At 33.3% G+C, this 16,447-nt stretch overlaps 1 protein-coding gene across 4 annotated transcripts in view; it reads left to right on the top strand.

The window, feature by feature from the left end:
- Nucleotides 1-16,447, top strand: part of LOC105475398 (hepatocyte growth factor) — a 68,520-nt gene that overhangs the window by 44,869 nt on the left and 7,204 nt on the right. For all 4 annotated transcript variants that reach the window (XM_071094746.1, XM_071094745.1, XM_011730603.3 and 1 more), the window contains 4 exons: nucleotides 5,179-5,281; nucleotides 8,695-8,828; nucleotides 14,398-14,436; nucleotides 15,668-15,764. In XM_071094746.1, the coding sequence (XP_070950847.1) occupies nucleotides 5,179-5,281; nucleotides 8,695-8,828; nucleotides 14,398-14,436; nucleotides 15,668-15,764 (373 nt within the window). The remainder of the gene's footprint in view (nucleotides 1-5,178; nucleotides 5,282-8,694; nucleotides 8,829-14,397; nucleotides 14,437-15,667; nucleotides 15,765-16,447) is intronic.

Raw genomic sequence — 16,447 nt, 5'->3', positions numbered from 1 at the left:
CAAAATCACCAAGTTTGAAGTTGGGTTTTTCTTATATGTTTATTCACTCAACATTTATTTATTTAGCTGAGTGTATGCTACTGACAGCCACAGTTCTAAGCCTTGGCGATATACCAGTAAACAAAACTAAGTTATCTGATCACCTGGAGCTAATATCCAACTGATAGAAAATAAGCAAAATAAAAATGAGAATGGGAATATTACAGCAGTTTGTCATAAGTAGTAGAGAGAAAAATGTCTCAGAGTTAGAAAAGAGGGCTGCTGCTCTTTTATATTTTAATATTCAGGGAAGATCATACTTATTATGTTAACATATAAGAAGGAGCCAAGGGCAGTGAGGGAGCAGCATGTGCCATGCACATATATGTGTAAGAGTATTCTAGATAGAGAAAACTGCAAATGCAAATGGTGTGAGATGAGGGAGTTCTGGGAAAGTTAAGTAAATAACCACATCACTATAGCTAGTACAAAATAAGTAAGATGAAGAGTAGTAGGAGATGAGATTAGAGAGGCAATTGGGCTAAAATTGTATCAGCCTTTCAGGAATTGTAAACGTTTGTACTTTTGCTCTGAAAGAGAAAGGACTCTTAGGGCTCTGAAAGGAGAAGTTACACAACCAAACTTAAAGTTTTAACTGGATCACTCTGGCTGCATTCTGGAAAATAGCTAGAATTCTTGACAAGGGTTAAAACAGGAGAACCAATGAAGTGGTTGTTTCAATAATTCAGACTACAGATGGGAGTGACTTGACCCTGGTTGTTAGCAGTGTAGCTGCTGGATAACCGTGGGGTTTGAGGGAAATCACCATTGCATTTGGAAACATAGATGCCATTGAAGATAACTGTCTCAGGGAGCGGTAGTAAAGTCAGATTGAAATAGATTTTTAAGTCAAAAAAATAATAGATGATGGTGAGGTTGCTGAGAAAAGGAAGTGCTTATATCCTGCTGGTGGGAATGTAAATTAATTCAGCCACATGGAGATTTCTCAAAAAACTTAAAACACAACTACCATTCAACGCAGCAATCCCATCACTGGGTCTATACCCAAAGGAATATACATCGTTCTGCCATAAAGACACATGCATGTATATGCCTGCAAAATAATCTATGCACCCAACCCTGGTGACACACAATTTACATATAACAAACCTACCTATGTACCCCTGAACCTAAAATAATTTTTTAAAAAGGTAGATTTTTCAAAGAAATAATTCATTAAATATTAATAATAATGTTAGGTCCTGGGAATTATTGATGTGTAGTAAATTGAGTTATCCTTTTTAAATGATCATATTCTATTTCACATAGACTTAATTGTGATGGTCATGATCACAGTTAGCCCTAAATCATCCTGGAAATCCCAAGCCAAATTTAAAGCTCCATCTCATAGACTTACTGCCCTCTGCATACTTCTTCCATCCTTTAACTTTTTCCACAATGCCATTGTTCATGAACAACTCTGAAAAGAGAGTTGTAGAGGGAAGAGGGGATGAGTCCCTTTTCAATCAGTTTCACTGTTCTTTTAAGGGTCAGTTGGAAATAAAGTTGAAGTCAATGATTAAGGGAAGTTTGGTACCAGCTGAGTCTTCTGTGTTCCTGTCTCATTTACCTGAACATTTGTTAATAATTTGTGAGTGATAAAGGACAACAATTATTTGATAAACTTTTGGTGTATATTAAGATATTTTTATATACATATACATCACTTAAAAAGGATCAGGTAATAGAATATGAAAATTTTGGATTTTGGAGACTAAACATGTTATTGCTTATCAGATCATTCATTCATAGGGGAAAATATTAGTTTTATGGAATTTAAGTACCTTTCCTAAATTCTCAAATTGGCACATTGGGATTAAATCTGACTCTCTTTACATTGACCTTTTCATTCTTTCATCCTTTTTTCCTTTCATTCATTCTTTAACACCACATTATATTACTATTCTTTAACAATATATTGCACCATTGCACCTGATATATACAACAAACTGCTAGACTATGGGACTATTTAAAAATAAAGAAGCCATAGACCTTCTACTGAAGAAAAACACTGTTAGCTAAATCAACATTCAGCTGTGGAATTTTAACTGTCAGTTATGTTGTTGTTTGACACTGCTGAGCTAATAGTATGTGTTGTTTTATATATCTATAGAAAAATGTTTATATTTATATCTATTGAAAAATACCTAGATCTAAGTAGATAGATCTATCTAATGTTCTAAGTGGATGCTTAGATGTAGGCATTTTCCTAAAAACAGAAAATATAAGTGCTACATATAGTTAGATGAGTGGAAACATTTTTCAAATCTTGCAACATCTGAATTAACATATATAAAAATATTCTTCCAATTGAATATTAAAAAACACTATTAAAGAAAAATGAAAACTGATTACAGAATTTCTTTAAAATGTTATAAAACACTACTTATTATAATACTATGTATTATACACTTAAGGCAGTAAACAATATAATTTATTTAAATATTTATATTGATATCATATAATGTATTTACAGTTATTTCAGTCTTAAAATATATTCTAGTGAGAGTATATACAGTCAGATATACAATCAGAAAATTGTATCCAAAAATCATCTGGATTTTTTTTCCTTCTCTGTATTAATGGTATACATATGATATATACATAGGCATATTTCTGTCTTTATTTCCATCTTTCTGGATATTATTTTTTGAATATTTAAAACCTTGATATTGGATAATAGTCAATGCTATATGAAAGGGTAAATTCAGAGAAGTGTCCTTTTCTTTTGCTTCCATGTCATTCCATTTCTACTTTCTACTCACCATTGCAAGTAGACAATTTCATTAATTTCTTGTTTATGGCTCTTGTGTATTTTCCATTCTTTACTTTTTTGGAATATATGTGTAGGTTTGTTACATAGGTAAACTTGTGTCATGGGGGTTTGTTGTACAGATAATTTCATCGCCCAGGTACTAAGGCTAGTACTCATTAGTTATTTTTCCCGACATAAAATCTTAATGTTGATGTAAATTTGTAGATGACCTTTCATAGTCAAATGTACAGTTTTCATTCATATAAAAATTAAGAATCTTAAATATAAAAAGTCACTTTAAAAATTTTTGGTATTATTTAAAAATATAGAGTATTTTTAAAAATAGAATAATTCTTTTAAAATTCAGGATGCAATATATAGATATATAGGGAGAGATAAAATCTTTTAAATTTTATTTATTTTTTTTGAGACGGAGTCTTGCTCTGTCACCCAGGCTGGATTGCAGTGGCATGATCTTGGCTCATTGCAACCTCCGCCTCTGGAGTTTAAGCAATTCTCCTGCCTCAGCCTCCTGAGCAGCTGGGACTACAGGCGTGAGCACCACACCCAGCTAATTTTTTGTATTTTTGGTAGAAATGGGGTTTCACCACGTTGGCCAGAACTCCTGCCCTGAAGTGATCCACCTACCTCATCCTCCCAAAGTGCTGGGATTACAGGTGTAAGCCACAGCGCCTGACCAACTTACATTTTTTGAAGAACTTGATTTCTGACTGCATTTCTTTTGATTAAAAATATGAACAATATGGCCGGGCATGATGGCTCATGCTTGTAATCCCAGCACTTTGGGAGTCCGAGGTGGGCGGATCACTTGAGGTCAGGAGTTTGAGACCAGTCTGGGCAAACATGGTGAAACCCCATCTCTACTAAAAATACAAAAAATCAGCCAGGTGTGGTGATGCATGCCTGTAATCCTAGCTACTCAGGAGGCTGAGGCAGGAGAACACAAACTGCTCAATTAAAAAAACGAGAAACAGAAAACCTCATGGAGCATAGTAAGAGACACAGGAGTCAGTTTAAAGTGGGTTCCATTGGCCAAACTTGGAACAATTTGAGCATCAAAATGAATAACAGGAATAGATTATATATCATATGAAATAAAAAGAAAATCCTCTGGTCCACATTTCATTTACTACTTCTACAGCTAGTGCTAGCACTTCTACTACTAATACCTAAATGAATGGGGTAAGGGAAAAGGAAAATTTTTTATTTACAGAAGAATGCTAACTAACAAATACAAAGAAATGTTAGAAATAGCAAAATAACCATTTTACCATCAGCATGACAAAAGTGTTTCATGCAAAATTCATTGACGTATGCCTAAGCTATTTTGTGAAAATTTGTTTGGCAATAGGATATTTATTCAGACTCAAAGACCCCAACTGATTTTTTGTTAAATACAAAGAGGAGTTTTTCTTTTGCACCACTTAACCAAGTGATCAAACACATCACCAGTGATGGAACAAAGTGACATCATGTGCCACAAGATGTTATGCTCTAAAAAGGACAAAGCATCACTGATGCAATATTCCTGTTAAGTATCTTTAACTTGGTTTTATTCATGAGAAAATAAATCAAACAAACTGAAGTTAAAGAGCATTTGTAAAACAGCTGACTTGGGTGACTCAGAATGTTAATGTCATAAAAGACAAAAATCAAAACATAAGGAATGTGACTAGTAGATGAATGCTTGTTATATTACTTTTCTATGGAATGAAATTTTTCAGAAGAAAATGTTGGGATATACATGTGTTATTCTAAAAATTCTTATTTCTTTGTTGTTCCAAGGGCCACTCATTTAAATTATTTTGTTTTTAAATTATTATTTGTTACATTTGAATTTGCATAAACCCTTATTTTGATGAAGATATTGGACTTAAAATAAAGACATTTTAACCTGAGATATCTGAGTACTTTTGATTTGTACAGATTTCAAGTACTTTAATTTTTTTTTCTTTTTTTTTTTTGAGACGGAGTCTTGCTCTGTCGCCCAGGCTGGAGTGCAGTGGTGCAATCTCTGCTCGCTGCAAGCTCCGCCTCCTGGGTTCACACCATTCTCCTGCCTCAGCCTCCCGAGTAGCTGGGACTACAGGCGCCTGCCACCACACCCAGCTAATTTTTTGTATTCTTTTAGTAGAGAGAGGGTTTCACCGTGTTAGCCAGGATGGTCTTGATCTCCTGACCTCGTCATCTGCCTGCCTTGGCCTCCCAAAGTGCTGGGATTATAGGCGTAAACCACTGTGCCCGGCCCTTTCAAGTACTTTAATTTTTATGTTGATTTCATGATTCTGTATACTTGTAAAAAATGTTTTTGTTTTATCTGCCTTAATAGTCGTTAGATTTATTTCTGTATATTTTATGTCTAGATTGTTATCGTGGGAATGGCAAAAATTATATGGGCAACTTATCCCAAACAAGATCTGGACTAACGTGTTCAATGTGGAACAAGAACATGGAAGACTTACACCGGTGTGTAAATTTCTTCCTTTCAAATATATAGAATGTAGTGATACCAACAAATTGTATACTTAGATATGTACATTGCTATTTCTTTCTATTCTTTTATATATCATGGTAAACTAATAAAAACATTAGATTGGTTTTGCTTTACAACTCATCATAACATTGTTTCTCTATGTAGCAAACTTTTAAATATACAATTCAAGTTAGTAGATATTTATTGAGCATTTAGTGTGTGTTCTGTACTGTAATTGCTATCATGGGGAACATCAACAAAAAGTGGATAATATTTTAGTTCCAACCTCTAAGGAGGATACAGTCACATTGACAAAATAATTACATAATTTAATAAGACAATGTATAATTAAGTGGCAAATCTTGTGTTTGAAATAGTGTATTTTATGGGATTATTGTTTTCATATTTAATAATTGATAGTAGTTTACAACAAATCAATGAATAATTACTCATATATAATTTAAATATCTAAAATAGTAAACCTTAACTATTAAAAATGTGTAATGACAGGTTTCCTTATGAACTTTGATACATACAATTTTCCAATAATTACAGGAACATATATGTAATTGAAAAAAATCTACAAATTTTAGAGAATTACAGATTTTTACCATAGATATACTCATAGACAGAGAAGGTAGCATCTATTCAGCCCTAGCAATAGTGCTAGTGTTTACAAAATTGTGAAAGCAGTATGACACATAATTGTGACCTAAAGCAGATTTTTCATAAACATCCCAGAGTATATGCACTAGAATAAAAGAAAAAACAAGTTACAGTCATTTGATCGAGTGCCTATAACATGGCTGCTTTACCTGAGTTATGCCATTTGACCATCACAATCCTATAGGAAAGATTCCTATGTGTGGATAGGAATTTAAGGGCTCAGAGAGATGGAGTGACTTTGCTTCAGTCTTTTAAGTTCCTTATTCTCTTCCAAAATGTATTCAATAGGGGATTATATTGTTTCAATTAATTTACTTCACACAAAAAGGTTGGTTCTAAAATAATGCTGTCCAATATAAAGATAATGCAACTCACAAATGTAAGCGACATCCGTTCTGTTAAATTCCTAGTAGCCACTTTTAAAGAGGTAAAAATAAACAGGCAAAGTTAATTTTAATATATTTTATTTAATTCAATATATCTACAGTTTTTCATTTCAATATGTATTTAATACAAAATAATTGAAAATATCTTTTACATTATACTCTCATGCTGCATATTCAGAATCTGGTGTCTGTTTACACTTACAGCACCTGTCAATTTGGACTGGATCAATTTCTCGCTAGCCATATGTGGCCAATGGCTACTATATCGACACTGTAGTTCTAGAACTTCAAAGAGCAGCAGAGTTCTATCCTTATAGATCTCCCACTCTAGTGTGGGATGCAAGCAAACAGGAAATACCATATGAACACTATGAAAGATAGCATATTTTATGCTATGGGAATGCGAAGAAGTGCCTATTCGGACATAAGTGGTCAGGAAGGCTTCTTAAAGGAAGGGAAATTGACTGGGATGTACATGATGAGTAAGAATCGGGCGAGGGAAGTAGAGGAGGAAGAGGACATTAGACACAAGAAATCGTATGTGCAAAGGCCAAAGCATTAGGTTATTTGAATATAGGAAATAATTGCGGTTAGACTGAAAGAATGTAACTTGGTCAATGTCCACAAAGAAGGAATTCACAAAGTGAATTTTTTACATGTTTATTTTTACCTCTTTACAACACCATATAGAGAGTCTTGTAAGCTCAATTAAGAAATGTAAATTTTATCCTGAAGATTAAAAGGATTTATTAAATAATTTTAAATAAGAATTGGCATGATTAAAATAAATGCTAATTTCAGCACTGCTATTTTTTAAAGCATTTTTAGAAACATGCAGTGGTGGGTGGGGCAGATTGCTCTTACGGACTTGTGAGATATAATTGTTCTCATCTTCTTTCAAAAATGTTGCCTTCAGTGATTTTACATTAGAAGCTTGAAATTTTCATAGTAGAAGTATTTACAGGACAGAAATCAGCAACAGCTACAAATGAGGACTCCTCATCTTCATCCTCAACATACACATACCTCAAAGTACCAGTTGGTAAACTTTTACCAGCATGCCACTGAAAATATGGGATATATTTATTTAGAAACTATCAATGGGTCCCTAATAATACTCAATTCATCTAGTTTAGGTTTGACTTTTGGAAACAATTTGTAGGAAATTGATCAAGGATTAAGTCACATGGTACCATTTTGGCTTAAGGACAAACTTTGTAAGTAGGAGATAGCATGACGGTTTTGAGCACTGACTCTTAAAACAGCTGTGGGTTCAAACCCCAGCTCTAGTGTTTGCAAGCCATGTGACATTACACCAATTAGTTGTCCTCTCCAGATTTCAATTTCCACAAATGTAATATGGTATAACCTTAAAGACTGTCTCATAAGATTGGTCTAAGGTTATATCTATAAAGAACCTACAACACAATCTGGCATGTAATAAGTACTATATGTGTTTACTATTATTCTTGGTCCAGAAAAATGAACCTTGTTCTGGAAATATAGTCCAAGTTTCCATATTCAAGCTTTTTAAAGTTTTATTTAAAATTATACATTAATTATATTCAAGCATGGTAGCAATTAATAACTGGAAACAAATTCAGTAAGATGCATAGTTTTAATGACTTTTATGAGCAGTCAGAGTGACCACGTAGAATTGACTTCATTCATGTTATTGAGGTAAATGTAAATATTGATGTTACATGAATGAAAATGGCCGTATAAAATAATTTACAGTAAATTTACAATCTTTGCTTTTCTTTTGTAATAAATTGTTAAGATGTAAATTAGAAATAAAGTATTGCTCAGTTATCTGTCAGAAAATAATATTTTATAACCATATGACCCATATAGTTTAGAATTTTAATTATTTAATTAACACATTATTAATTTCAGTATATCTTGTACTCTGTCATAGTGGTATTGCTAGTGATGCTTCATTTGTATCTAAAATGTAAAAAAATACTTGTATAATAGCTTGTATTTTTATGTACTTTATAGTTTTAATCTTTGCCATCTGCTTGCTTTAGACAATGTTTCTCTTATTTCTATGCACAGAAGTATTGTTACCATGCCACTGGGATTCTCAAATAGAGGCAAAATCACAAAATCTAATATGCCAATTATGGAGCCCTCTTCCAGATTTCCAAGTTAGAGAGTCTGCTTCTAAAGTGTAGGAACAACAGCAGCAACAAAACAGACCTCAAACAAAATAGCTAAAATTCATCCCAAGTAGAAGGTTATACTGTATCTACAGTGAAAGTAATGTGCTGAGATTATATCTTTTTGTAATATTTTGTGTCTCTTGGATGGCATGAGCATCTTGTGATGTGCAAAGCCTGTTGTTTCCACAGTCATATCTTCTGGGAACCAGATGCAAGTAAGCTGAATGAGAATTACTGCCGAAATCCAGATGATGATGCTCATGGACCCTGGTGCTACACGGGAAATCCACTCATTCCTTGGGATTATTGCCCTATTTCTCGTTGTAAGTACACTTAGGGATTGGTGTCTTGTGAAATATTTTAAATATACTACATTTCATCTAAAAGTTGCAAATAATATAGGTGGTCTGGCATTTATTCCCAATTGCAATTATTCCCTTAATTGCCACAGTTCTAATATGACTGGGCTAGAAATATCTCCCCAGTCTCCAACACCAGTACTCCCTGTTCGACTTCTGAATATAGCAGAGCTCTCAGCAAAGTTCCCAGCCCACTAAAAGAGCCATGAGCAGATCTGAACTAGTGGTACTTCTATTTCCTTCTCAGTTCTTTAACTTAAGACTAAAGAAGAGCCTGGAGTTTTCCACCCAGTTACCTGATTCCCAGATGGCTTTGTTAAAAGGATATTAGTGCATAAAGTAAAAGTTATATAAAAAACATGTAATACCTGTTTGACATAGTTCATATAAAATACATGTCTGGTATAATTCATGTTAAAAAGTCCCTAGATATCAATAAGAAAAAGATGTGAGAACTCAGGAGAAAAAAGTAGAAAATAAGTCTTCAAGAATATAGCTAAGAAATAAATGAAAAGACATTAAACTGTATTAATAGGAAAAAAAAATTTTAAGACATGAGAAGTCACTTCTACCTGTCAGGTTAGCAAATAAAATGATTGTAAATATCCAGTATTAGTGAGGACCTGGGAAATCAGGTTGTCTCAATTCTGTGCTACTTAGAGTGTGAATTCAAAATCCTGCTTCGAAGTCAGTTTGATAAAATGTATCAAAAGCAGTAATAATGTTGACATAGTCAGGATTTTTGAGCCTCTGCACACCGACATTTTGGGCTAGATGCTGTTCTGTGCATTGTAGCATGTTTAGTAGTATTCCTGGACTCTATCCACTAGATGCCAGTAGCATGACACCTGCCCCAAGTTATGACAATCAAAACTATCTCTAGACATTGCCAATGTTCCCTGGAGGGCAAAATCATTTCCACCGGTAACCAGTGATATAAAGTAATATGTATTGAGATGGAAGTGTGTCTTAAATATGTTATTGAGTGAAAAATCCTTTTTATAAAGCTGTGCCAGTAGAAAGAGACCATTTTACTATACTATGTATCTGTAACTCTATGTTTACAACAAACATCCTTTACCACAATGTTAAACCACATTCTCTTTAGAAACGAAATACTTTTATAGTTTGATAAGAACTTTGTTTTAAGAATGTTTTTCTTGTGAGACCAGCCAGTAGTAGCAAGTTCCTTGAGAATAGCAGCAAAATTGTCTACTCTAAAAAGAGAGATTAAATTGAAGAAATAATATGTTGCTTTTAAAAAATGAAATACAAACACAAGTCTATGTTTTTCTAGAATTTCTGTCAAATTAAAGTGGTAAATTTCACCTTAAATGGAAATAACAGTTGTGTTTTATGAAATTCTAGCATTAAAGGCAAACTTTTAAAATACGATGTTAATCAAATCTACCTCTAATTAAGACTTGGAGCTGCTCCGTCTATTTTTAATAGGTTGGGAAATTCTCTATAAGAATAAATAACTAAATATATTATATGCTTGCAAATAAATGGCATTTCTAATAAGTTTATTTTCATATTATCAGCCATGATCATAGCCTTTCAAACTAATTTGTTTTCCTAATGTTCTTCACTTTTCCCATATTAAGGTTGACACAGCCCCAATGTTAATACTAAAAGAAACACACCTACCTTTTCAGAGAATGCCATACAAAAATACTTACAAATTATTAAAAGATTATTATCTTTCTAAGTCCTAGTTTTATAGCACTATGCTTTTGTTCACTCTCTATGTTTAAGACTAATGGAGGCTCATAAAATAGACAATGGTGTAGGAAGAAGGAAAAAGGCAATTATCTGCCTTCTAAAACAGGTTATTTTGCTTCCTCTACAGATTTCCAGACTTTTTAAAGACCACAGCAGCTCTATCTAGCACACATGCATGGTTAACAGTGAAATGTCCTGTAGAATCTCAAGGCACTGTGATTTGGTTTATAATCACAAACCAAGGGAGCCAGGACTCTAATAATTTACAAGTTTTCAAAAAATTTTTTCAACTAATATTTTTAAACTAAAAGTAATGTGCTGTTGAAAGATTTGAGGGGGTTACTAGTATTTGATTAAATGCTATTGCAGATAAATCATTTTATTTCAATGTATACCACACATTAATTTCAATAAAGATTTTTACACTGTCATTTTTCTAACTAATATTTATAGCCAGGATTTATTTACATTTTCTCCCTGGTGAAAGGGTAATAATATTTATCTTTAGAAGATTTGAGTTCTTATTATTTATATAACTGCAGAGACTCTATAAATCATTTTCACACTGTAAAATTCTCTTACAAAATATGTAAAGGTTTTTATTCTTTTTTCTAACATGCTTACAAAATAATATTTTACATATTTTTAAGTTTATCAAATATGCAAACATAAAAATGAAGAGATGCCTATATGATGAGTATACACAGACACAGTTGGTATACTATTTTAGAAAAATCTTAATTAACTACCAAGAGCGTAGTGGTTAAGAACTTCAGTCCACATTTCCTAAGAATGCCAGACCCATCACTTTTAAGTATCTTGGGCAAGTTACTAAAACCACTTAGGACTCATATTTGTATTTGCAATATTTTATAATAAAAGTACCTATTATATGGGGCTATTGTTAACAGTGTCTGTTGCATAGTAAACAGTCAAAGCCTTAACTTCCATCTCTGTTTTCATTTATTCATTCATTATTGTTAATTGAGCTGCTGTTGTGTACAAAGCCATATTTAACAGACTACATTTATGAAAATACAAACGTTGCTTCTTAATTTCAAATAGTTCATAATATAGAAAGGAGACATTTGTGTAAACAATTACAAAGCAATATAATCATGTAATATGTATGTATTGACAATATATAAAATGAGAATGTGAACATAGATTTCTCATGGAGAAATACATAATGTTTGTAAACTTTTGAAATTGAGTTAAAACTTTAAGAAGAGTGGGAGAAAGTTTTCTTTATGTTTTCAGAAAAAGTCCATGTTTGGTTCTGAGGCCATACAAACACACACACACACACACACACACACACACACACACACACACACACACCCCTACTCTTCCATAGGTAAAACTTTTATCATTGACATGTTTTCTCTCTTCAAATTTAAGTTGAACCAATAAAAAATAAGTATTGTATCACATATATTTTTTAGACATGAGTCTGAAAGTAGTGTGGTATAGATAGTGTAGTATAGATAGGGTGAAAGTAAAGGAAGAAAAGTGAGAATAGTATTTGGTAGTGAAATGGAAAAGGCCTAGAAAGTAGTTTTTCAAGTTTTAATCCAGGTATGCAACAGAAGAACCTAGGATGCTTGCTAAAAATTAAGAGTCCAGCTACCAACCCAGAATCCCCAGAAATTTAATTTTAAAAGGTATTTCAGTTTATGCTAAAGTGTGAGAAATATTGGATTAGAGAAAGGAAAACACATACATTACTATTAATTATTAAAACCCAAATTTATAGTATCTACAATTTTTTTTTTTTTTTTTTTTTTTTTTTTTTTTTTTTTGAGACAGAGTCTTACACTGTCACCCAGGCTAGAATGTAGTGGCACGATCTCGGCTCACTGCAACCTCCACTTCCTAGATTTAAGCGATTCTCCTGCCTCAGCCTCCCAAGGAGCTGGGATTACAGGTGCCTGCCACCACACCTGGCTGATTTTTTGTATTTTTAGTAGATTCAGGGTTTCACTGTGTTGGCCAAACTGGTCTTGAACTCCTGACCTTGTGATCCATCCGCCTCGGCCTCCCAAAGTGTTGGGATCACAGGCGTGAGCCACCTCGCAAGGCCATATCTACAAATTTTTAAAACTAAATATATTGTAAGATACAATAGTTAACTAAGCACTTTGTAGACCTATTAGCTTAATGCTTACAAATAAGAGACTTAATATACAAGTAAAGATAGAACAGTCTTTCTCATCACAAAATAAGAAATAAATATCTACTTATTTAACATTTTCAAGTATTTGACTCATGTGGAAAACCAATATCCTTGATGTTTTTGTTACCATAGTCGGCCTCAATCTTAACTCATACTTATGAACTAAAACACTGTCCTCAGCTAACTGACAAACCCTCCTCTAGGATAAGCTACAGGGAAAGAGAAATGATGAATTTTGTATGTTCACCATTAACCTATTCATTTAAAATATCTAGATCTGGAAAATGAGCATAAATAAGTATATATTAATTCTCACAACTATCATCATAAATAACAATCACATTGGTGTCTATTACAAAGGAATCCATATGCATTATTGGTTTGTTGCTGGCTTATTTGAGCTCAGGGCATTTCCAGGGATTAACAACCATCTGGGTCTAAACACTGCCTAACTGAACTCTATGCCATCAATTCTGAATAGTCAGACATTAAGCTCCAGGAAATGTCTTGTGTCTCATTCATTATAGCATAAGTATTTCGAAATCCTCACATCTTCCAAGCCTTTCTCTTATTTGTGGCAATTAAGCCCCAGTAGAGATGAAAAAGTAGTACGCTACAGGTTTTAATTAGAATTAAGTTGTAGTTTTCAGTGTTCCCTTTTTTCCATATTTTTTTACTAGCATCTGGAAAAAACAACCCTTGAAATATTCAATTAACAAAGCATAATTATATGGTGTTACTACTCTTTTTCCACTAGTGACATTGATTTCTATCTTCTAGAATCCTTGCAGAGATTTATGAAGTTTGTGTAGTTGCAATTATCCTTAACCATATAAAACTAAAAGTTTTCAGAAAAAAATTAAATGATTCAAATTACAGAAGCAAAATGGCCTATCAATATGAAGAGTCCAAGTAGACGGTAATGAACATGAGTGCTATTCAATGGAATGTTCATTGTGTAGGATGTTGGACATCCTGGTGGATCGAGGCAGCTCCTTGATGACGGCAATGTAATTCAAATGGCCAGTGATCATTCAAACACACACCTGAGAGCTTCCACAGTCATAAAATAGGGCTCTGCTCATATCACCTAGTACCAGAGGGCATATACATACGATATTATCCAGTAAAAATGATGCATAATTACTCAAAACAGTTTACATTTCATCTCTGAATAAAATGTCAAGAATTTTAGTAAATTGGCCAGATGTGGTGGCTCATGCCTAGAATCCTACCACTTTGGGAGGCTGAGGCAGGTGGATCATTTGAGGTCAGGGGTTTGGGACCAGCCTGGCCAATATGGTGAAATCCCATCTCTATTCAAAATACAAAAAGTAGCTGGGTGTGGTAGTGTGTGCCTGTGGTCCCAGCTACTTGGGAGACTGAGTCAGGAGAATCGCTTGAACCTGAGAAGGGAAGGTTGCAGTGAGCTGAGATAGCGCCACTGGACTCCAGCCTGGGTGAGAGAATGAGACTCTGTCTCAAAAAAAACAAAACAAAACAAACAAACAAAAAAGAATTTTAGTAAATTATTGAATTCATTGATACTTGGATTTTAATATATATTTTGTTTTATATAATAGATATATGCATGTATGAATTATGTATTTATCTACACATTTATTTTTACAGGTGAAGGTGATACCACACCTACAATAGTCAATTTAGACCGTAAGTAATCTTTCACAATGTGAAGTATATTCTGAGTCTCTCTCTGAGTGTCAGAAATGTCATTATTTCTTTCAAAGAAAATTATCTATATTAGCTTTCATTTTAAAAAGTTAATCTATGTATTTTTACTTTTTAAAATATATTTTTCTATGCGTACGTGTAAAGGAGTTTCAAAGGCAACTGCATACTGAATATGAAAATTCAATTCTCTTTCAAAAAATCTATAAGATGGTATATGTGATTTTGAAAAGAGTTTATATTTATTTCTAATTTGGGGCACAATGTATATAATGGAACACCTTTATATATACTATGCTTTAATAAAATTAGGATGCTGAAATCAGGAAGAATGAAACCCGAAAGTTGGAAAGTTATTCAGTGCCTCTCTTCTACTCTGTTTGTAAACTTCTCTGCAGGCCCTACAGTCCAGTGGGCACGAGATGACACAATCTGAGATATTCAGTTAATCCTCAGTTTAAGAATCTGTTGGCGGCCACTTGTATTTTATTTTCACATATCTCTTGAGCTGAAGGAAGTTACTCAAGTGTTTTTGATTTAAAATACCACCTGCTGTGCCCCAGGCTCAGGAAGCAAATGGAAATCTATTCTAGACCATGGGCAGAAGTAGAGAGGATAAGGCGAGGAGCACAGAGGAGGGTCAGGAAAACATTTACTCCAATGAATTTTGTATTATGTCTTTGGACATAAGGATTTGAATATAATAATTATATCATTTGGATATGATTTCAATAAATCAAATGTCGGCAAGACATATCGAATAAATCTACAATCTAACTGTACAAATTCAGAAGTAATATCCAAGTAAAGCTTGGTTTTGTTTTTTTCACCGAAGCTATTGTTTTCTACTGACCTTTAGAAATAATCGTTGTAAATAACTTTGGTTTATTTTATGTTGAAGGTGGTGAGGGATTAGATCTGAGGAGCTCGGTGTTAGTGGATTGTGTGCAAAGCCACTGTCACTATCATGGCAATCCTGTCTGCTTTGAGTTGATTTGTTTTTCTGAGTTACTCAGCTTCTTAGATGAGGATGGCATGTGTTAAGGGCTTAATATAATGCTGTGGTCATATAAAACTACTCTTTCTCCAAACTGTTCTTTGGACACAATAAGAATAGTTACATCTATCTAATTATCATTGCATTTAAGAAAACTAAGAGGCACTGATTATTTCAAATTCCTATTTTAAAATGTTATGTTTGGTCCTGTTTTAGATCCTGTAATATCTTGCGCCAAAACGAAACAACTGCGAGTTGTAAATGGGATTCCAACACGAACAAATGTAGGATGGATGGTTAGTTTGAGATACAGGTAATTATTAATAGATGCAAATCATGCATATCCAGAATATGTGCAAGAGTCATATTCCCCAAAATATGGACACGTGGTCGTGAAGGTTGTAGCCTCTACGGGGCACCTGGGTGAGGCAGTAAAAGAGGAGCCTGATCACATTCTGCTTGCCAAACTGTAAGCTCCGGACTGCAATCTGTGCCTCCAGAGGTAGTGCCTTTTTAAATCTTCACAAAGGTCCCATATGTGTTGGCATTGTCCCTGATTCCAAGGGACACTTTGGTTCTGATTAAGCAAAATATTATTGAAGCCCTATTATTACCATAGTAGTTATTATACTTGTTATTAAATTTCCAATCTAGGATATTATGGGTTTATTTTCTAATATGTTTAAGCATGATCATGCCAAAACATTTATTTTTGTTTTTAATTTCTGACTTTTTCCTTGTCAATCAAAAGAAAAGTGGCGATTTTAAATTCTAGAGCATTTTATCATTACAAAAAGGCCAATAGTTAAATAGTCGTGATATTACAATAATCAGTGGGGATACAAAATTCTTGACATATCTATTTCTCAATGCTCTTAAGAATCAATGATATGTTCTACATAAAATCACTTTGCAAATCATATTGTTAGAGAAAATTAAGCTTAATAATTATGTCATAAGAATTAAAGATTGAAAATATTAGTTAACTTAAAATCT

The sequence above is a fragment of the Macaca nemestrina genome, chromosome 4 (genome assembly GCF_043159975.1).
Source record: "Macaca nemestrina isolate mMacNem1 chromosome 4, mMacNem.hap1, whole genome shotgun sequence".
NCBI classification, from domain to species: domain Eukaryota; kingdom Metazoa; phylum Chordata; class Mammalia; order Primates; family Cercopithecidae; genus Macaca; species Macaca nemestrina.
This window is presented reverse-complemented; position numbering and strand designations above follow the sequence as displayed.